Source organism: Hyperoodon ampullatus (genome assembly GCF_949752795.1).
Source record: "Hyperoodon ampullatus genome assembly, chromosome: 12".
Lineage (NCBI taxonomy): Eukaryota > Metazoa > Chordata > Mammalia > Artiodactyla > Ziphiidae > Hyperoodon > Hyperoodon ampullatus.
The window spans coordinates 38,766,481-38,789,217 of record NC_136925.1 but is presented as its reverse complement, the minus strand read 5'-3'; the positions used below and the strand labels follow the sequence as shown (position 1 = coordinate 38,789,217).

General features: G+C 37.7%; 1 protein-coding gene across 1 annotated transcript in view; it reads left to right on the top strand.

The window, feature by feature from the left end:
- The window catches only part of OSTM1 (osteoclastogenesis associated transmembrane protein 1), a gene marked incomplete at its 5' end in the record, with an annotated part of 37,146 nt that extends 26,161 nt beyond the window's left edge, over positions 1-10,985 (top strand). The window contains 3 exons of the mRNA XM_079716151.1: positions 4,315-4,482; positions 6,756-6,921; positions 10,677-10,985. Coding sequence (XP_079572277.1) covers positions 4,315-4,482; positions 6,756-6,921; positions 10,677-10,732 — 390 coding nt within the window. The 3' untranslated portion in view covers positions 10,733-10,985. The remainder of the gene's footprint in view (positions 1-4,314; positions 4,483-6,755; positions 6,922-10,676) is intronic.
- Between the last annotated feature and the right edge of the window lie 11,752 nt (positions 10,986-22,737).

The window sequence follows — 22,737 nt, the reverse complement described above, 5'->3', positions numbered from 1 at the left end:
CTGCCTACCTTCCAGTATTTTGTAGTCAGGATCCAATGAGTTCATGAGTATGAACATAATAACTGAGGCATGTGATTGTTTAATTAAAACACAGTGTTGTTCTATCAGACAATAATTTTTCTTGACTTTGTTTATGCAATAATGTATTTTGCAATTCAGTTTGATTCTGTCTATAAAAAGCTTATTCTTTGCCTCAATATTTGCTTAAATATATTTTACCTACTTTAAAAGGTGCTGTTTAATAAGGTAACTTTGAGTTTTGAATTATAATATAAAAGGTAGCCTTTAAGAAACCTACCTTATTGGGTTTTGTTTTCTCCACCTCTGACCCTTGAATGTTAGTACTGAAACGTTCCTGGTAGTGGTGAGGGGTGAAATTGGAATTCTGGTAAAATCCTAGTTTTGAAACTTGCTTTTTAACAAGTAGGTAATCCCCACAAATAGATAGAAATATATTTAGGATATAGGTATGTATGACTTTCTCTTTAATAAATGTGATAACATAGAACATGAATTTCCCTGAGTATAATAAAAACTATTAGATGAACATTTCCCAAAATATGTTCTGCAAAATTTTAATAGATAGCCCATAAAAAAGGTTTAGTGTTCTTAATAAGGGTAAGAAATGCTTTAATACAGGACTGCAGAACTTTAGTGGACTAATGTACATTATATAGAACTTCAAATGGTAACTTTGTATACAGCATTTACCAAGACTATTTGACTAGGAACTCTGGTTTTAGAGACCAAAGACACTAGTTCTGATGAATGTACTTTAGGGAAATTAGCATTTTTCCTGGGATGTTAGTTGCAAATATTCTTTCCTCATTTATTGTTTGTCTTTTTATCATGCTTCTCTTTTTGATATGAAGAAAATTTTAATTTTTATGTTGTTAGATTTACCAAAATTCATTTAATGGCTTGTGGATTTTGTGTCACACTAGAAGGCCTTTTCCCACATTGAGATTATTTTTAAAATTTCTCCTGTGATTGATTTAGGACTTTCATGGTTTTTTTTGTACATTTAAGCATCATTTATCTGTTTGAAATTTATTTTGGTGTAAGATGTAAGGCTTAGCGCCAACCTTTTTTTCCTGATGGCTTCTTGACTTTCAAAACATGATTTACTAAATAAATCCATGAAATGAATTTTAGAACCAAGTTCAAAATAATCAATCATTTTGATATTTTATTAGAATTGCATTACATTTTAAAGTCATCATTTGGGAAAAATTGACCTGTTATGATATTAAGCTTTCCTATCTAGGAGTACAGTATATATTCACTATTTTTTATTTCAGTAAAATAGAATATAAAATTTACCACATTACAACTTTTTTTTTTTTGCGGTACGCGGGCCGCTCACAGTTGTGGCCTCTCCTGTTGCGGAGCACAGGCTCCGGACGTGCAGGCTCAGCGGCCATGGCTCACGGGCCCAGCCGCTCCGCAGCATGTGGGATCCTCCCGGACCGGGGCACGAACCAGTGTCCCCTGCATCGGCAGGCGGACTCTCAACCACTGCGCCACCAGGGAAGCCCCACATTACAACTTTTAAGTGTACAGTTCAGTGGCATTAAGTACACTCACATTGTTGTACAACTCTACTACCATCCATCTCCAGAATGTTTCATCGTCTCAAACTGAAACTCTGTACACATTAAGTAATAACTCCCCATTTCCTCCTTCTCTAGCCCCTGGCAACCACCATTATTCTTTATTTTTTAATGTTCTCTAGCACAGTTTTATTTATTTATTTAAATTTCATATAGGTTTATACATTTCTTAAGTTTATTTCAAGGTATTACATAGTGTTTGGTGCCCTTATGAATGATACCTTTTCTTCCCCCACTACAGATTTTAACTGCCTATTTTTAAATGGTTTTTTTTTTTTTTGGAATAATTTTAGACTTACAGAAAAGTTGCAAAGTGAATACAGAGAATTCTTGTATATCCCTGACCTAGTTTCCCCTAATGTTCACCTTATGTTACCAAGGTACATTAGTCAAAAATAAGAAATGAACATTGGTATATAACTATTAACTATATGCCAGACTTCATTCTGATTTCACCAGTTTTTCTACTAATGTCCTTTTCTGTTTCAGAATTCATTCCAGGATAATGCATTGCATTTAGTAATTGGTTACTCCTTAAAATTTCTATCATATATATAGCTACATTTCCTTTCTATTTCCAGATGCTGTACTTGTGAGTCCTTTTTTCCCTTGAATTTTCTTTAGGCTTGTTGAAGATACATTTATATTTATTGTTCTTTTTGAAAACCCACCTTTGGCTTTATTTATCAGTTTCTGTTTTATTTTTCTTAATGTGTTAAGATATGCTTTTGCATTTATTAATTCCTCCTATATTCTTCTGGTTTTGTCATTTTTCTATTTCCTTAAATTGAATGGTTTTTAAAAATTAATTAACTAATTAGTTTGTTTATTATCAGGGGAGAGGTATGAGCTGGAGCTGTAGATTTGAGAGTCATCAGGTACAGATGGTATCAAGCCTGGAGACTTGGATGTGAGTGAGTGTAGATAGAGATGATGAAGAGGCCCCAAGGACTGAGTTCTGGGCAATGCCAATGTTTTATAGGGTGTGTGTGTGTGTGTGTGTGTGTGTTTGAAAGCGGAGGGGAACCAACTAAAGAGATAGGTGGTAGCAGTGAAATTAATGGTATTGGCTGTGGCAGTGCCTTCTGGCTCAGTGATGAGGCAGAGATGTGGGTTTAGGTTCCAGACCAGCTCCACCTTATGTAGTATGTGTTTGCAGGTGGCTTCTCTGGGAACCTAGACTGTCTGGGTGGCTGTCGAGACTGCTTTTTGTGGGTGGTCCCACAGGCAGGGTGAGGCTATTATTCCAGCCCCTCGCATCTCCAGAGGACAGTAGGTGGTTGCAGGGGATAGAGGGTCACAAGAGACTGTGGTTCCAGCTAGTTTCTCTGGGAGTGGTGTGACAGCTGTCATACAACCTTCCTGTGATGAAATGTGCATGTCATGCCTCTATAATTAACAGTGCTATCAAGGGCCTGGGTTTACTCTTGAGTTCTTGAGCCTCTTCAGAAAAGAAATCAGGAATGGCACATGCTGATGTCATCATTTTCCCAGAATCCTACTTCCTCATTTGCTTTAAACGTTGCAGGGCTTTTGTTGTTTGACTATGCCACCATTTAGTCAGTCAGTCCCTGTATCAGTGGAGATTTTTGTTTGGTTCAGTATTTTACTATCACAAATATGGACAGTCTTTTGCAGGTATTTGTATCTTTATCTGTCTGGTAGATTCCTAGAAGTGAAATTGCAATGCCAAATGATATGTACATTTTAAGTTTTAATATAAATGACTAAATTATACTCCCCCATCAAGGTACTGTGCTCCATTTTTGATCGAACACATTTAGCTGAATGTACAATTGTTCTGTGAAAAACAGGCAATGGGCTGTTTCTTGTGGCAGAACTAAAGAGAGTCTGAGTTTATTTGTCAAGTAGATAGTAAGGGTAATGTTGTAGGGGCTACATCAGCTTAATTCCTTTAATTTTTCCTTTTCTCTTTCATTCTGATAGTTAATATTATTTCTCCAGGCTGTAAGGTAAAGAATAAAGGGAATAGAAAACAAAAGTGTGAATTGACTGTTTAGCAAACTTGTTCTTGAAATATGTGTCAGTCCCAGAAGTGGAAAAGATTGAGATTCACTAACATAATGTCTTATATCCAGTACCTGAGGTTATATTTTAGGTTATACGATTCATTGGTATTAGTCCCTTTTTGTTGACTTGAAAGGCCTGGATTAAAAGCCTTGGGGTAAGAGGTCTGGGGGAGGGATGTAGTTTGGGTGCCTTTTCCTAACTCATTATAAAGTCTTCTCTGTCTCAATAAGGCAGACTTCAGGGTTCAAGTCATCACAGGCAAGGGTATACTTTATTTATTTGGTGAGTGTAGGATAGATAAGGGCAGATGTATAAATGACAAGATAACTTAGTAAATTTTTGGTATTTAGGTATCAATAATTTGGTATATGAGCTAGTGTTGCCCTCAGTTAACAGTGGCTAGTGCAGTGGTTTTCAAAATTCAGGGGTGACTAGAAAGTACCAAATATTTTGCTGTGTGCTACATACCAGTCTGTATTCCTTGGGACCTGTAATACAGGTAAGGGTATCCCTATTTTATAGATAAAACCAAGGCTCAGAGTGGTTTAGCAACCTGCCCCACATCACAGCTCAGCACTTTAACATACTCTATTATTTCCTCCAGGAGGACAAATAAGTTTAAAAAATGTAATGTTTATTGTGTGTATTATATGTGCCTTTGACATTTTAGGGGAGCACACACAGTCTTCTTCAGTTAAGAAATTATTCGGAAGTATGCAAAAACTGTCGTGACGCATACAAAACTCTGAGTAGTCTGTACAGTGAAATGCAAAAAATGAATGAACTTGAAAATAAGGATGAATCTGGAACACACTTATGCATTGATGTGGAAGATGCAGTAAGTACTTTGCTCCTGATACAACGCGTGTTTTGCAGTGTTGTTGAATGTGCCTTCAGTATTATTACTGGAATTTGCATATGGTGTCTTCAACCAGAAATAACTAGTTGCTAAGTAGTAAAGTTTTAGAATATCCTGATGTGTCAGACTAAAATGGAAATTAATCAGATACTTCATAAGTAAGTTGATAATTTGGTATATTTGACTTCTTTTTATTAAAGTATAGTTGATTTACAATATTATATTAGTTTCAGGTATTCAACATAGTGATTTACTATGTTTATAGATTATACTCCATTTATACATTTTGTTTTTTAAGTTTGATAATGTGTGTCATTTTCAGAGGTGTGGGTATACTGTTAAATGTTTTCATTTCAGTTTCTTGTGCCCTTGTTGCTAATTCAAGAAGTCTCTAGGTTTTGCTACAATATGTTTCTGAAGCCATTCCTCAGTTACTTCCTATCCCATTGCTTTATTTCTTTATATCTATTACCATCTGAAAAGTTTTGTTTACTTATTTGTAGTCTTTCTCCCCTTACTAAAATATAAGCCATATGAGGACAAGGACGTCATTGTCCATTTTTGTTCACTGTTCAGTATCTAGAACAACGCCTAGCAAATAGTGGGCCCTTAGTAACATGTATTGATTGAATGGTCAACAAAAACTCTTTTTCCTCCGTTGAATAGCCTGCCTTTACATGGGGCACCACTAGATGGCAATCATGCCTTTTTATGGGAATACGATGCCTGACTATTGAGGCATTAGAGGAAACTGAAAATTTATTGTTAAAAAGCAGAGAACTTGTGGTCAAAATTGGTAAACTTAATGTTTGAGAATGATGAGTGTGAATTATAGCAGCGCAGAGTGAACATAGTGGATCTGTAATATTCAGAATGGTAAAAAGCACTTAAAATGGATACACCATGGGGATTTTTGTTTGTTACTGCTCTGTTACTAATGTTTAGAGTAGTACCTGGCTTCTAGTAGGTTCCCAATAAATAATAAACATCTTTTTAAAGAATAATAGTCTCTTTCTTTTTTTTAAATAAAGAAGAAAAATGAATATTGGTTCTATGACACAAGTTGGATTACACAGAAAATCAACATGACCAACCTATTTTAGAACATCCATCTTGCAATAAGCAAAAATTACAACAGACGTATAGTGCACCATTTGTAAACCATATCTCAGTTAAACAAAATCCAGGAAAGAACAGTTTTAAACGCTAAATTTGGTAGTTTCCTTACATCATTTAGCCTGTTTGACAGAAATCATGAGCTCAATGAAAGTGAGGTACTGCGGCCCCTAAGTGTATCTAGGGGCTAAATAAGATATTAATATTGTTTGATAAAGTTTCCATGACTCATTAGATATTATGTACTTAAAAAATTATTTGCTGTGAGTATGAATCTTTCATAATATCTTAGATAAGCTATTAAGCATTTCATAGATATCATCTCTTGAAGAGAAGCCCTATAAAGTTGATATTTTTATCTCCATTCTAAAAATATTGCAACAAGCTCAGTGAGATTACATAGGTAACATATGAAAGAAAATTGTTTGTTTGTTTGTTTGTTTGTTTTACGGTACGCGGGCCTCTCACTGTTGTGGCCTCTCCCGTTGCGGAGCACAGGCTCCGGACGCGCAGGCTCAGCGGCCATGGCTCACGGGCCCAGCCGCTCCGCGGTATGTGGGATCCTCCCTGACCGGGGCGCGAACCCGTGTCCCCTGCATCGGCAGGCGGACTCTCAACCACTGCGCCACCAGGGAAGCCCTGTTTGTTTGTTTTGTGAGACTTCCCCTCCCCCCCAGTTTTACTGAGGTGTACTTGACAAATAAAATTATAATATATTTAAAGTGTACAGTGTGATGATTTGATATAAATACATATTGCAAAAGGATTTCCCACAGTCTAATTATTGACATTCATCACCTCACATAGTTATCCTTTTAAATCTTTTTTAATGAATGAAGCACAGTATATCTCTATTGATACAAGTTCTGTGTTTGAAGTCTGTGAAAAGCTGACATTCTTTGGACAGTATTATGAATTTACAATATGAAATTTCTGTATGGATATAAATTTATACAATGACTAATCATGAACCAGCTTATTTCCCTGACAGAAGAAATTGTCCTCAACTATTAATAGATTTTTTAGGGATGTGTATTTAGTCTAAATTTGGGGTTCTTGTTATTGACAAAATAATTTTATGAAGTTGAAGACAAATTAAATATAAAATAGAGTAACATTATTTGTTATTGTTTCAGATGAATATTACTCGAAAACTTTGGAGTCGAACTTTCAACTGTTCAGTCCCTTGCAGTGACACAGTGCCTGTAATTGCTGTTTCTGTGTTCATTCTCTTTCTACCTGTTGTCTTCTACCTTAGTAGTTTTCTTCACTCAGAGCAAAAGAAACGCAAACTCATTCTACGTAAGTTTCTTTTTATTGTTGTTTATTTACTTAGACTAAAAACCTGTATTTAAAAAAATCTAAGCCTGTTTTAGAAATAATATATACTCTGAGAACTCAAACTATATTAGCCTAAAACAGCTCTCTTCTTCAAATTTTACAACTGTGCTCACTAACAGAAGAGATGTGTAAGTTAAGTGACTTTATAATCAAACTTTAACATACAGTATCTTTCAGAAGCTTTAATTGAGAAAGCTAGATTCCCTGGAATAAGGTTGACAACAACAAAGGAATAGCGACAAAGGCTTTGCAGACCTGAAATGGCCATAATAGGGAGATAAATAGTAGAGAGCTCTTAGGCCCATTGGCAGAACCACCCATGACAGAACCACCAAACAAGTAGCAGGCAGGGAGAAACTGTAGCTTACACACAGACAATTTGCTTATGAACAAATTGGAATTGTAGTTGCAAGAAAGTTACTTGACATATAGCATGTGCTCAGTATGTGGTCATTCCTTTCCTTTCTCCCCATCAAATAGGGCAGAGCAGAAAAAAACACTAACTAGAAGGTCCCAACTAGCCAAAGAAAAGTGACCTCCAAATCTCATAGGTTTCTTGTTTATTATCAGAATGAAAGTATGGGCTTATCCCATAGTAATTTTAGTTTTTTTATAAAAGAATGTTTTCTGGAGAAAAAAAGTCAGGCTTTTTTTCTCTCAAATATTATTCCTAGTCTAGGAACCTATGATATAAAAATTCTTTCCCCTGTAAATTTCTTTCTGGCATTTCTTCATGATTTATCTGACTTGACTTCTAATATATCTAACTTAAAAAAAAAAAACAGATTGCTTGTAGATCAGTTTACATTGAATTTGTAATGTCTTGTCACCTCAAAAAGCTAGCTACTAGAGGAGAGAGTCTTTATCATGGGTGTATTTAGTAAAGTATTTTGAAGATTGCCAGCATTCTGTAAATATGTAATAACTCGGGCCTAAAAGTGCTTCTTTAGGGTAATAACAAAACATTGCAGGGACCTCACCATTGAGAAACTTTATTTTTCAGGGCTTGGTGTACTTTTAAAGTTTAGCATCTTATTTGCTTTGCAAATCTATTTAACTCTACAGAAGATGTATAGTACTTCTGATCAGTGTTTTTGTTTGATTGTTTTCACAATAAAAGTCATTACCATCCATCTGCTTGTATAAGCCACAAATCTTTTTGTCATTTAATTTCTTTTACTATCTTTCAATTTCTTAACTTTTTCTTTTCTTTTCTTTCCCCATTCCCCTATTCCCTCCCCTACCCCTTTTCAATTCATCAGCAAGTACTGCCAGCTCTATTTCCAAAAATATATCTTAACTTATCTTTTCTCTGTCCCCACTGGTAATACCTTAGCCCAGGCCATCACCGTCTCTTACCAGCACTAAGGCAGAGGTCCCTTAACTGGTATCCCTACTTCTACTTCTTGACCCACTACAATCCATTGTCCGTATAGTGGCTAGAGTAAATTTTTAAACACAAATTTTACCACGTGCTCCTCTCCCATTTGAGACCCTTCCCGTGTACCCATCGCACCTAGAATAAAATACAGACTTATTCCAAGGTCTGCTCTCCAAGCTGCATGTGACCTGGTCCCCATCTGCCTTCCTAAACTCCTGTGTCTACCCCTCTCCTTTCTCGTGATGCTGTATGTAGGCAGTCTGGCCTTGTTTCTGCTCCTCTCAAACACCAAGCTCATTCACACTGCCCTCTTTCAGAGGTTCTTGTATATTTCCATCCCTGCTTTCCTTGACTGGCTCCTTGTCATCCAGGTCTTAGGTCTAGGTAAAGGTTACTGACACAAAGAGAACTTTTATGACCCCCCCAACCTAAGAATACACCCTTTTTAAAATTCTTCTGTATTATCTTTCTTTAATAGCATTTAATCACTATTTAGTCTATTTAAATTAACTTTTCCACTTATTTTCTACCTCATTTGTTTGTCTACCCTGACTCAACTCTAAGTTCCATCAGAAAAAGGATTTTGTTTATGTTGCTCACCACTATATCACCAACATCTAGAAAGTACCTGGCCCATAGTAGATACTCAAAAATATTTGTTGAATAAAAGAACATTGTACTTAATGTTAGCAACTCCTAGAGTGAGTTCCTTAAAATACTAGTCCTGTGAAATTCCTTTCCATGAGCTTCGTAATGTACCTGAATATAAATTAAGGCCTCTGAGATTACATCCCCCAAACTTGACAATAGGACCTTTGCATAATACCTATTAATGTTTCATAGAAGCATTGTTTACAAATTAAATGATGAACTTAAGGAAATGCTAGTGTAAGCAAATAGTTCTTGTGCTGATACCTCATGGAAATCTTAACTTACTTTTCTTTATGCTACCATTTTATATGCTTCCATTCATCAAGTCCTATGGTAGGAATTAGGGATTTAAAAAGGAACAAAGCACAATAGATGCCCTCAAAGAACATACCGACCATAATCCAATCATTACAACAAATGTAGTAGAAGTGCATACAGTGTGGTTGGACCACAGAGGCATAGAAGACGAACTCTGCATTTAGGGTGTTGGAATTCACCATTAGAAGATCCCTGGAGTAGAATTTTGGAGGATGTAGGGATTTATCAGATAGAGAAATAAGGAAGCAAGGAAGTTGTAGTTATATGTACTCACTGGTATTGCTACCTGGTTAGTTTAATGAATTTGGTAATTAGAAACTAGATTACTTTTAATAGTTTTAAACAACATTAAAAAAAAAAACCCTTTTGATTAGTTTGCTTCCCAAATCCACTGAAGGCTTAAGAAGTAGACTTTTACTTTAGGCTGTTTTTTAGTTTAAGTTGCTTTTTAAGTTTAGGCTGAAGCAATACACTGGTCCAGGAAGCCATGTTGTCATCTTCTACTTAGAGTTGTCAGGGGAGACCCTGATAGAAACTAGAACAGTGGTTCTCATCCTTGGCCACATATCAGAATTGTCTGCAGAGCTTTCAAAACACAAAAACAAAAATTAAATGTCTGAATCCCATTGCAGACTTTCTAAATCATAACCTCTATTCTAGTGTTGAGAACCTCTGAAGTAGAGAGATTCCTAGTTATCCAATGTAAGATACTTTAACTATGGCATGGTTGTTTTTAGTTTCTGGAACATGAGAAACATTCATGTTTAACTAAAGAACAAAACATATTACCAAGCCAAATAGCCATGATTTTCTTTATTAACTCTAATGACTCAGTCCCTTTAGCATCATGATCAAAACTGATTGTACATATTTTATTAGCTGCCATATATGTTTGTGCACATGTATGTAATATCCAACTCACTTTTCTTTGTAAGCCATTTGAATTTTTTTTTTAAACATTACAGAGTTCTTTCACTGAATTCTTTTAAGAGAAATTTAGATTTGCATTTCTAGATTAGACTTTCAAATATATAATTTTATTATTATACTTTACAGCACTTCCATTTTTAAAGTAGAGTACTTTCATTTTTATTACATATTTAAGACTGTATTGTTCAGGATGATATAAATTATGTCTGTTTTATTTGGCACTGCTTCTAACAAAATCATGTGCAGCTTCTAGCAAAGTTTTATCTTTTGAGGTTGGTAGAAAAAAATAGATTTAGGTTTAATTCTTATAAGATTGAATCTATTCAGATTCAAACATAGAATTAATAGATGAATACTATAGTTTACATAAAATAATGAATAATTATGTTTAGAGAATTAAATTTAAGTTAAAATATAATACTTTTGATTTATTTAGCCAAACGTCTCAAGTCCAGTACCAGCTTTGCAAACATTCAAGAAAATTCACACTGAAACCTACAGAATGGAGAACTGACATCATATCCCATGGATGAATGATGGAAGACACAGCTTGGTCCAAAAGAAGATAAACCGTGATTTGACAAGTCAAGTTCTTAAGAAATGCAAGGACTTCAGATTTATTTTTAAATAAGAATTTTCAATTTTTCTTTCCTGTTCCACCCCCTTTTTAAGGGTTTGGGTATTTTTAATTTACAGGCATAGCAATGTTGTCTATTTTAAAGTGTGTTTGTTATAATAACAAAAGATGCAAGAACAATCTTGTTTTATTTTGTAGGCATATTGTTACTATTTGAGACTTCCAGTATCTCCTTAGTTAACATAGTATCTCTAGTAGCAAAGTTTTTGAGAACTAACATTTAAAAATTAATCAGTTATAGCAAAGACTTTGAAAAATATTTACTTGCCGAAAAGTAGCAAGTCCAAAGATTAATTTAAGTTTCTCACCATTGCAGTATTATTGTCACATATATTTAATATGTCATATATTACAAATAATATGTAATTCAATCTCTGCTTTCCTTAAAGTCATTTTTGAAACCACTAGTTATAAACCTCCCCCAAAATTTTTAGAAATGGAAAGGCACATTACATTTATCTTTGTAAAAAGATTTATGGTAACTGGTTTCTTACTTGACTTTTATAAATAGTGTTTTACACCTTATTTTTGCCTTTATTTCATAAGTAATTTGAAATCACTGGACTGCTTTATTATATTCAGGGCAAGATGGATTCTTTTTATACCAGGGATTTGCATTGTGAATTATATTATTTGGCAATTTATAATTTATTACCACTTTAAATCAAATGTAACATTGTCACAATGTATTTAAATTATGATTTTTTTAATAGGGATTTTCTCTTGGGATATATGGGGAGTTTTGGAAGCGAAAAAAAGGAGGAGTAAAAAAAGCTTAAGATTCAGAAAATAGACAGGGACCTGAGGGGATGCTCACTATAAGAGTATTGAATGGCTCGTACTGGGGGGCATGAGTCAGAAAGAGAATCTGATACAGAAAGTAGTAGTTCAGATAAGATGATGCATATTTTTTCTAAATTATTTAATCAGATAAAAGTGATATATGATTGAAATGAAGTCAGATAGTTCACACTCGAAAACAAATTCCTTTTTGGAATGTTTATATCAACCTTTCAAAAAAAGCTTCATTTCAGAATTGTTCACATTTTTTTCCCTCAGGTTTTTAGCATTAGGTGTTTCACTTGTTAATTCCTTCTAGCTGTCTTGGTGGAAATAGGCTTTCTTTTCTCTTTCTTTCCTTCTTTCTTTCTTTAATATAAAGCCTACTTTATATAGAAAAATAGTTTGCTTAATTGGTACAAGAATCTGAATCCTTTTATACACTGTAAAATGCTCTTATAGAGAGACAAGAAAGTGTTTTTATTATTTTTTAAAATGTTTACCATATACGCAGAGTGAAAGAGAAGCCTCATCCTTGGATATGCAACATATCCAAAAGCTGTTACAGTTTTTCTAGTCTGCTGTGATCCATTTAAAATGTACTGGGGTTTATTCTGCTGTTACTGTTCATGCTGCTGATGCTAATAGCACTATCTTGATTTGAAGCATATGGTTGAGGGCCATTGAAAGCAATCTTTCATTAATGCAGATAAAATCAGTTTACATGTACAAAGTTACAAAATGGCATATTTGATTCTGTAAGAAGTGACTCTGAGCACCTTTTAATATCATGTATTTCTGAAAACCATTGCTTTTGGATATGGTTGCTAATAAGCACTTTACAAAAGAAAAGGCAGCCTTTAATATTTTTCTGGTTGAGTCATTGCTCTTTAGAAGTAGCATCAGCAATAGATTTCAAAAAAGCATTAAGCACTACAGTAAAGTGTATAAATATTTCATTTGTAAAGTTGTATTGAAAAGTTCTTTGCATAGTTCTGAATTCTTAGATTCACAGCATATGTGTGTGCACCGGAACATCTTTAGTTTTTTGGCACTTTGAAATAAACAAAGTAGCTTAAGGAAATTAAAGTGCTATATTTTATTTTTATTATTTATTTATTTATTGGCTGCATTGGGTCTTCGTTGCTGCACGCAGGCTTTCTCTAGTTGCGGCGAGTGGAGACTACTCTTCGTTGAGGTGCGCAGGCTTCTCATTGCGGTGGCTTCTCTTTGTTTCAGAGTATGGGCTCTAGGCACGTGGGCTTCAGTTGTTGTGGCACGTGGGCTCTAGAGTGCAGGCTCAGTAGTTGTGGCGCATGGGCTTAGTTGCTCTGCGGCATGTGGGATCTTCCTGGACCAGGGCTCGAACCCGTGTCTCCTGCATTGGCAGGTGGATTCTTAACCACTGCGCCACCAGGGAAGTCCATATGCTGTATTCTTACAATAAAGTAAGCTACAGAAAAGAAAATGTTATTAAGAAAATAATAAGGAAGAAAAATATGTTTAGAGTACTGTACTGTATTTATCAATACTATAAGTTTATGTCATCTATTTACAAGATGAATTGTCTGTCAGTACCTACATCAGTATTGTCTTATATGATGCAAAATACTGTAGATGTTATACGTATTACTAACACTAGACATCAAAAATGAAGAGATAACATGAAAAAGAAATTCAGTTTATTTACAGGTATAATAATTCATGCATTGATAATGAAGAAGCAGCTATATGATTGCTTTATGGTATCCTAGGATAATCAATACAATTGCTTCATGATAGCCTAGCCTGCTCACTAATGAATGAATTGTTATAAAATTTTTATGGCATGCATAAAATATTTATGGCATGCATTATTGCAGTCATATTCATGATACAGTATTGGAAACGTAATTATATATTTTTAAAAAACACTTCCCTGTGATGATAGGCTGATAACACAGTTTCTCCAATTATGAAAGAGAGAGGCATACTGTACAGTTATGTAATTCTTTGAAAGCAAAGTTATAAAACAGTAAGAAAACTAATATCATTAATGTTATGTTAAATATCACTTACCTTGTGCCTATGTAGGGATAGGCTATCCACTTCAATACAAGTCTTCCACATGATGTTCTACACATATATTTTTGTATATATGTTGAAAAAAAATCTGTGTATGAGTAGACCTGCACATTTCAAAGACATGTTGTTCAAGGGTCAACTGTACTTTAAAGAAATCACTATTGCCCTCTGGCTTGCAAATTTTCTAATGACAGGCCTGCTGTGATTCTTATATTTGTTCTTCTCTATGTAACATTTTTATTTTCTGACTGCCTTCAAGATTTCCTTTTAACTTTCAATTTTCAACAGTTTTACTATGATGTGTCTTGGTATGTTTATCTTTGTATTTATTCTGCTTGGGATTCTCTGAGCCTCTTGGATTTTTTGGTTGTATATCATTAATTTTGGAAAATTCTCATCCATTATACCATCAAATATTCTTCTGTCCTGTTCTCTCTCTCTCTTCTCCTTCTGGGACTCCAATTAGATTTATGTTAGACCATTGATACTGTCCCACAGCTCTGTTGGATGCACTCTTCTGTTTTATTCACTCTCTTTTTCTTTTATGTTTCAGTGTGCATCATTTCTATCGACCTACTTCAGGTTCACTGATTCTTTCTTGTGCTGTGTCCAGTCTACTAATAAGCCTGTCAAAATGATTCTTCATCTCTTGATGTATTTTTATTCCCAGGGTTTCCATTTAACTCTTTTTTATAGTTTCTATCTCTCTGCTGAAATTCTCTGTTTTTGTATGCTGTCCACTCATTCCACTAGATCCCTTAGCATTTTAATCACAGTTATTTTAAATTCCTGTTGGATAGTGTCAATATCTAGGTCATCTCTGGATTTAGTTCTGTTAACTACTTTATCTCTTGACAGTGGATCATTGTCATTTTTTTCTCTTGCTTTTTAATGTGTCTTACAATTTTTGATTGAATGTCAGACATTGCATGTAAAAGAACAGTAGAAACTGAGGTAAATAGTATTTATACCTACAGCGGGCACACCTCTCCTTCTCTTGGGCCATTAGTGTGAGGGTACCAAGTAACTCTCAGTAGTAGTTGATCTGGGCTTGGGTTTTATTGTTGATATTGTAACCTTGAATATACCACAGCTTTAAAATTCATCCAGTGGTGAACTGCTGCTACTTTGTGTTTAGTGAGTGGCCTAGAATGCCAGGGAGTTTTTCTCAGTGTCCCTGCTTCACCCTCTTGCTTTCAGCAGACTGCACAACTGTACTACAAGTGGAATCTCTACAAGTCCTGCCCCTCCCTTAGCTCTAGGGATCTGTTGCTTGTTTCTTTGAGCAAGTTTTGTGGTTGGGGCAGGCAGTGTTTTCCCCCCTAGCCTCAGTCTCATGCAGGCCCTGGGCTCTTGAGCTTTATAGGTGCACCTCCTTCTCCTCATGGCAGTCAGACTCTGCATTGTAATGGGGGTGGGGGACGGTTCTTAAATGAGAGTAAGTTTCCTGTCCCTCTCTCACTGGCAGCAGACCTAATGCTTTGCATTAGAGCAGGATCCTGGCCACAGGTGGGTTTCCTACCCCCCTCCAGCATCTGATGCTTTTTCCTTCAACTCCTTCTCTACCACAGCCTTTTCCTGGAACCAGGGAACAGGAAGGTTTTGTACCACTCCACTAGTGGCAAATGGCTCTTTCTTTGTATAAAAGAACATGGGTTTCATGCCTTTACCCCAGTGGCAGATGGTTTATCTGCATGCCTGTGTCACCAAAGGGTGGCTCTTTCAGTTTTCCTGATCTGCCCCCCATTTTTCTTATGAACACCCAGTGGAGGCCTATGGAAAAGAGCTGGCAAGTGAGGGCAGACCCTTCTTGTATCTGCGGCTCCTGGAGATTCTAAGCTGTCACACTGGCCCATACTTTGTCTTTAAGCATTTGTTAAAATTTCGGGTTTTTTCCTCTTACTGTTTTGGCTGCTACTCTTCCTTCTGTACTCTGCCCAAAGAAACATAGTTTGTAGGAGCAGAGCTTCTTGTTTTTCTATATCCTAAGTGGGACTGGAACTCATTGATTGCTTCTTTGTTGTCAAGTTTTTTCTTGACAGCAAATTGCTGTGCAATTTGTTTAATGGGTAAAGAGATGAAACAAAAGAAGCAGGGTTGATAATGATGGAAAACATAAATAGGAACTAAATCCCAAACCAAAAAATATAGTAGCTGAAATTAACTCAGTGGAAGGGTTTTATAACCAATAAGACATGGTTGAAGAGATGATTAAGAATAAATTAGAAGAGTATCTCCAGAAGGAAACCTGGAGAGAAAAAAGTTTGTAAATACAAACGGGGGTGGGGTGGGTAAGAGATATAGGGGATATCATGAGAAGATTTAATATAAGTGTATTTAGAGTCCCTGAAGCAAAGGAGAGAGAAAAATGGAACAGAAACAATTTTTGAAAAGATAATAGCTGAGAATATTCCCAAACTGGTGAAAAACATTGTCACAGTTTAAGAAGCGCAAAAAGGATTTAAAACAAACCCAGAAACCTAGTCACATTCATAGTAAATGAAAACCAAGGAGAAAATCATACATACATACATACAGTTAGAGAAAAAAGACATTACCTTCATGAGAGCAATAATTAAAATTATTGTTAGTTTCTCAAGAGAAATAATGAAAGCGGGAAGGTAAACGGAGTATTTTCAAAGTGCTGAAAGAAAGTAACTGACAATCTAGAATTCTATGCCCAGCAAAAATGTGTTCTTCAAAATTGAAAGGGGAATAAGGCATATCTGGGCATAAAGTCTGAGAGAATTACCACAAACAAGGCCTGCATTAAAGGGAATACTAAAGATCGTTCTTCAGGCAGAAATAAAATGAACTTAGGTGGAAACCCAAAGACACAGAAGGATAAAATAGATAAATAAACCTGAATAATTATTGACTGTATACAACAATAATGCCCTGTGGGATTAACATATATATAATGAAAACACATAACAATGGCATAAAAATCAAAAGAGGATTCTTGGAGTTAAAATGTTTTAAGGTCGTTGTATTATGTGGAAAGAAGGTTATTTCTTTAGGCTGTTTCTGGAAGTAAAATTGATTGTCAAGTGGGTACTGGTAAAGAACTTTTTTGTTTTTAAATTGGATTGAAGGTGCATTCTGACTCAGATCCAATTCCACTCCTTTCATGACATCTTTTATGATTTTCTTCTGCTCTTGACTCTTCATATTTAAGGAAGCAGCTTGTCATAAAGGAAAAAATGAGGCCTTTAGAATTAGACCTGGGTTTAAACTCCTGCTTTTTCCCTTCCTTGGACAGGCAATTTACTTCTCCTTCCTTGGACAAATAGGAGGTAATAATACTGGCCTCACAAGATTATTGTGCAAATTATTATTATTATTTTATTTTATTTTATTTTTATTTTTTTTGGTGGTACGCGGGCCTCTCACTGCTGTGGCCTCTCCCATTGCGGAGCACAGGCTCCAGACGCGCAGGCTCAGCAGCCATGGCTCACGGGCTTAGCCGCTCCGCAGCATGTGGGATCTTCCCAGACCGGGGCACGAACCCGTGTCCCCTGCATCGGCAGGCGGACTCTCAACCACTGCGCACCAGGGAAGCCCTATTGTGCAAATTAAATGAGATTAGGTATATGAAGAGCCTACAGTGCAGTGCCCAGTATCTAGTACTTCATACTGCTCAATTGCACTATGCAATTTGGCACTTGATTAGACACCCTCTCACATTGTTTCCTAGGTTCCTTATGTTTGGGATTATTATCCCACCTCTCCTGACTAGATTGTAATTCTTTCCAGTTCAGGGACTATATCTCTTTTTCCTCTTGTACCTGTAGTTCAGTGAAGGGTTTTTGGAGTCAGGGTAACACTTGTTTGAAGAAAGCACATGTAAACAAGATAAAATACATTCCTGAACTACACACTGTTTTGTAGCAGGTCCACACAGAAAGATGTTTGAGACCTTGAAGAAAAGTCCTTCAGCTGCCCTTGAAAAGCATAAATGGTGAAAACATAACTATTTAATGAAAAGAGAGAAGTGCTATCTTACCATTCAGGAACCCTCCAGTTTAAGCACTGAAGATTCCAGGCTAGAGCCAGTATCGAGTGTCATGGATTGCTGCCCTTAAAAGTAGCATCTTAAGTTGCATGTAATACCTTTTCTGGGCAAGAGTCCCATCTGCTTAATCTCTGCTAAATGAGTGTATATTAGATCTGACTCTTGACAAATACCAAGTTAAATCGGACAGTTAAAATAAAATCAACATGATAACCATAACTGGTTTAATTTATCTTTCCTTTCAGTAATCCCACACATTACCTACTTATTTGCTGTAATGAACATGCCATTCAGCTAAAATAAGATTAACTGCTTAAACTGCAGCATTACAGGCAGAGAACGTTAATGCCACTTTGTGTTTCATTGTAAGGTTCAGCAGTTAAGCAATATGGTGTTGTCATTTCTTCCTTTGTAATCAAGATGGTCTCACTTAGGATTAGTGCTCCCCAGCCGATTCTCCTGATGGAACATTTGAAGCAGTACATTTATATGTCTAGGTTATAGCCTGGCAGCAATAACAATCTTCAGAATCAAACCTGTTGGCCTCATCAGCACTCAAATTACACTGCTCTTTGTGAAGCCCCCCTCTGCTCTAACGGTGATGAAAATCTCGCCTGCCATGCAGACTGTGGAAGGGAAGTTGGAAGGGGACTTGACTATGCATCTGGAAAATAGCACTGTGACTCAGGTGGAATCAGAGTCCAGAAAATTAACCCAAGTTTTCCCCAAGTGAATGCACATTTGTCTGTTCTCTGCATCAAGGTCAAATCCCACTCCAATGGATCTTTCTAGACTGTTTGAGCCCCACTCATCTCTTTTCTTTGGACTCTAATTGCAATATAGTTCTCCCTACATTACTTAAGACTGATTATTTAGTGATTTATATGATTCATATCATTGTTCTATATATGGGCTAAGACTATCTCTTCAGTTAGACTGCAAGGTCTCAGAAGTCAGGGACTAACGTCTATATGGTCCTGAACCCAAAAGAAGGGCCCAGTAATTGCTCCTTGACTGAAGGAAATAACCTCTGTGTGATGTGACCCATTATGACTCTGCCTGGATAGTCTGGAGAGGGGACCATTAGCCTCAGCTGAGCCTGCAAGGAGCCCCATCCTCATCATGCCTTCTCTTCCGTGGAGCATATTCCATTTTTGTGGTTCGTCAAAGAGAGTCAGTATGGTGACCAACAGATTTTTCCATCCATTCACTGATTTATTCATTCAATAAAGATTTATTAAGCACCTGCTGTGTGCTAAGTCTTACTTGTCAGCACTCTAAGAACTGAGAAATTTCTTGCTGGCTATTTTAGCTGAAATGGGGGAAATGGTTTAAAAGAGCTAGAAGAAAACTCCTTTCTTCTCAGACACTACCCTTCCACCCCAACTTTTTTTTTTTTTTTTTTTTTTTTGCGGTACGCGGGCCTCTCACTGTTGTGGCCTCTCCCGTTGCGGAGCACAGGCTCCGGACGCGCCGGCTCAGTGGCCATGGCTCACGGGCCTAGCCGCTCCGCGGCATGTGGGATCTTCCCGGATCGGGGCACAAACCCGTGTCCCCTGCACCGGCAGGCGGACTCTCAACCACTGCGCCACCAGGGAAGCCCAACAACCCCAACTTTTGAGCAGGAGCACACTTCTGTAGAGCTTTCTTTCCCCGTGTTTATTCATCACTTCTTCCCATTCTCATCTCTCCTCCTACTTAAATTGCTGTGATGGATAGGAGTGCTCCTCCCCTGCCTCCCTGGCTGTGACAATAGCAGGCAATTGAATTTTCCTGTGTGAAACTGGTTTGCTCAGGTCTCTGCTGGGCAGGCTGCGCTTGCTATGTTGGATGAGTTCCAGCATGCTCCTTTGTATAGGATCTAATATGGCTCAGGATTTCTCAGTGGGCAGGAAAAGGGTGGGGAAGGAAGAAGGCAATTAGGTGGGTTCTGCCCTCTCTGCCCAGGGCGTCTGATGAATTCCTTAATGAGTTATAAACAAGGAGCTCAGTCTTGGATATACCTCTACCCCCAGTCTAATAATTGTTGACCAAGTTTTGACCCTTCCAGGGAAAAGCCAGAGCCTCAATTGCCTGGGATGATCTGAGGCTGGTTTGGGGGTATTGGAACAGCTGCCTTCTGAGCTAGACCTCTTGGGAAACCTGAGGTCATGCTCTTGACAGCAGTGAATCCAATAGTGATGCACCCTACTCCCTTGCGTCCTTCATTTTCCTGCTAGAAATAAGAATATACTAGAAGGATCAACTATTAGAGCCAAGATGGACCTTAATCACCTCTATTCCAGGCCTCCTTATTTTTCAGGTGTAGAAATTACAACTAGTCAAAGTGGTTCACCCAAGCAGATGGAGCCGTAGTGGCAGAGCCAGGGCTGTGACCCAGGTCCCCTGACTCCCAGGCTGGAGCTCTGATACTCGGTGTCATCTCTCACTATTCCCTTCTCCATCACTCGGTTCCCATACCTCCTTTTACTGCCTCTCTATCTATTCCTTCTCTCTTGACTGACTCATTGTTTTTCTTCTTACAATTTCAAAAGCAAAAACTACCAGTGTAAGAAGGAAGACAGCAAAAATGAGCAAAACTGACTTCCTCAACATTCTCCTATAACACTTTTGATTTGTCCATAGTATGCTAACGAATATTTCTTAGATACCAACCTGCTTAAGCATTCATCTCGCTGAATTTACTGTGGACTCATAGAAGTTTATTAAGTGTATCTCTAATAGAAAGAGCATGTTGTTTAACTTTTTTTTACTTTTTTTTTTTTTTTTTTTTAGTTCAGACTTGTACAAGTGACAGAAATCCACTCAGACTAGCTTAAGCATTAAAGGAGATTTATTGGATTACCTAACTGGGAAGTCCAGAAATTGATCTAGCTTCGGGTTTGACTGGACTGAGGAACTGCAGGGAGGTTGCCACCTGTGCCCTCTACCCATTTGTCTATATTGTCTTCATTCTTTCCTACTGCAGACAGGTGTTCTTCATGTAGTGAAAAAAAATATGGCTGCTGGCAGTCCCCATTGACATACTTCCAAAAAGCAAGACCCCTTCTCCTCCAGCTCCAACCTGGTCTCAGAAAAGGGCTCTAATTGGCCCAGACTGGGGCACATGCCCTTCCCTGGACCAATCACTGTGCCCAGGAGAATGAGGTGCTATGATTGGCTGGGCCATCTCTGGTTGGGGAGCTAAGGTCCTGCATGTCGCGTGGCAGGCTGTCTCCACGTCTCAGATATGAAATGTATTCTGTAATTCCAGTTACAGTCAATGCTATATTTATCCAGATTTGTGCTCTGACTGCTTGGTATGTTTGGGCAGTGGCAACAGTCTAAGACAAAGTCTACTGATTGCTCATGTTTGGAAACCAGGCTCTGAGCAGAGTTCAAGGTGGGGCAGAATGAGACAGTACAGCTTTCTGGTTTGTTTTTGTTGTTTTTTCTGGCCTCACCACAGCAGCATGCAGGATCTTAGTTCCTCAACCAGGAATCAAACCCGTGGCTCCTGCAGTTGAAGCGTGGAGTCTTAACCACTGGACCACCAGGGAAATCCCTCTGGTTTTCTTTTAGTTTCACACCATACCTCTTCTGAGAAGCTGAAAACCACTATAAAATGCCCTCTTCTACTGTCAAGATGACACCGGTTTTTTAAAAAAAATCTCCTTGCCTTCTTTTCCTATTGACTGTGGTGAGGAAGGAGAGCGGTAGAGAGGAAGACGTCTTTACAGAAGTTGCTTGTTGCCCCCAGTGGTTGCTCTTCATTTCTTCCATAGCTACAGAAGTTTGCACTGGACGCCTGACTTCTCAGGATAAAGATGACATTTCCCAGCCTCCCTGAAGTGGGGGAGAGGAGCGGCATCCACCTGAGGTTAGTGGCCCACGGGCTCACAGCAGGGGTGTTGAATGGCAACTTCTAGGACGCTTGTTTTAAGAGAGAACTGGTGTAGGTGAGTTTCCACGTTCCTCCTTTACTCTCACGCTACTACTACACTTCACTTCTAATGCCAGGTGTGTGGGGTTTGACACATCGAGCAACTCTCTGGCACCGGCTGGGTGTCCTACAATCTAACTCCACTCTGACACGACCTGGAGATAGCCTCAGATCCCACCCCTACTTCAGATGTCAATCACAAGTTTCAGCTTGTCACCTATATTTCTGACTGACTGGCTACAATTGGGATTCCCATGACACTCTCCTTGTGAATGGCTCAAAGAACTCAGGGAAACACAGTTACCAGTTTATTATATAATTAAGGATATGGTAGAGGATACGGATGAACAGCCAGATGAAGAGGAGAGGTCCAGAAGGGTCCTGAGATCAGGAGCTTCTGTCTCTGTGGATTTGGGGTACATCACCCTCCCCACACGTGGATGTGTTTACCAACCTGGAAATTCTCCAAACCCCCGATACTTTGGGGATTTTTATAAAGGCTTTGTATGATCAATTATTAACTCAATCATCAGCCCCTTTCCAGACCTTCCCGGAGGATAGGGGTGGGATTGAAATTCCAAGCTTCTAATCATGGATTGGTCTTTCTGGTTACCAGCCCCCATCCTGAAGCTATTCAAGAGCCCACCAAGAGTTGCCTCATTAGAATAACAAAATTCCTATCATCCAAAATTCCAAGGGCTTTAGGAGCTCTGTGTCAGGAACTGGGGTCAAAGGCCAAATATCAGAACAAAAGATGCTCCTAGTGCCCTTATCACTTAGGAAATTACAAAGGTTTTAAGATCTCTGTGCCTGGACCTGGGAGGCAGTGACCAATATATATTTTCTATTATTTCACAAGGCCCTTTATCTTTCTCCCCTTTCTCCATCCTGCTGCTTAGAAAGTGGCTGTGATGGCTGGAGCTCCATCTTGAAAGAAAAGGACAAGGGCCATGCATAGCAGAGTAACAAGCCTGAGTCCTTGACACCATGGAGCACCCTACCAACTCAGGCCTGCCCACTCAGATTTTATGTGAAGGAGGAATAAACTTCCATGTTGCTTAAGCTACTTTTTTTTTTTT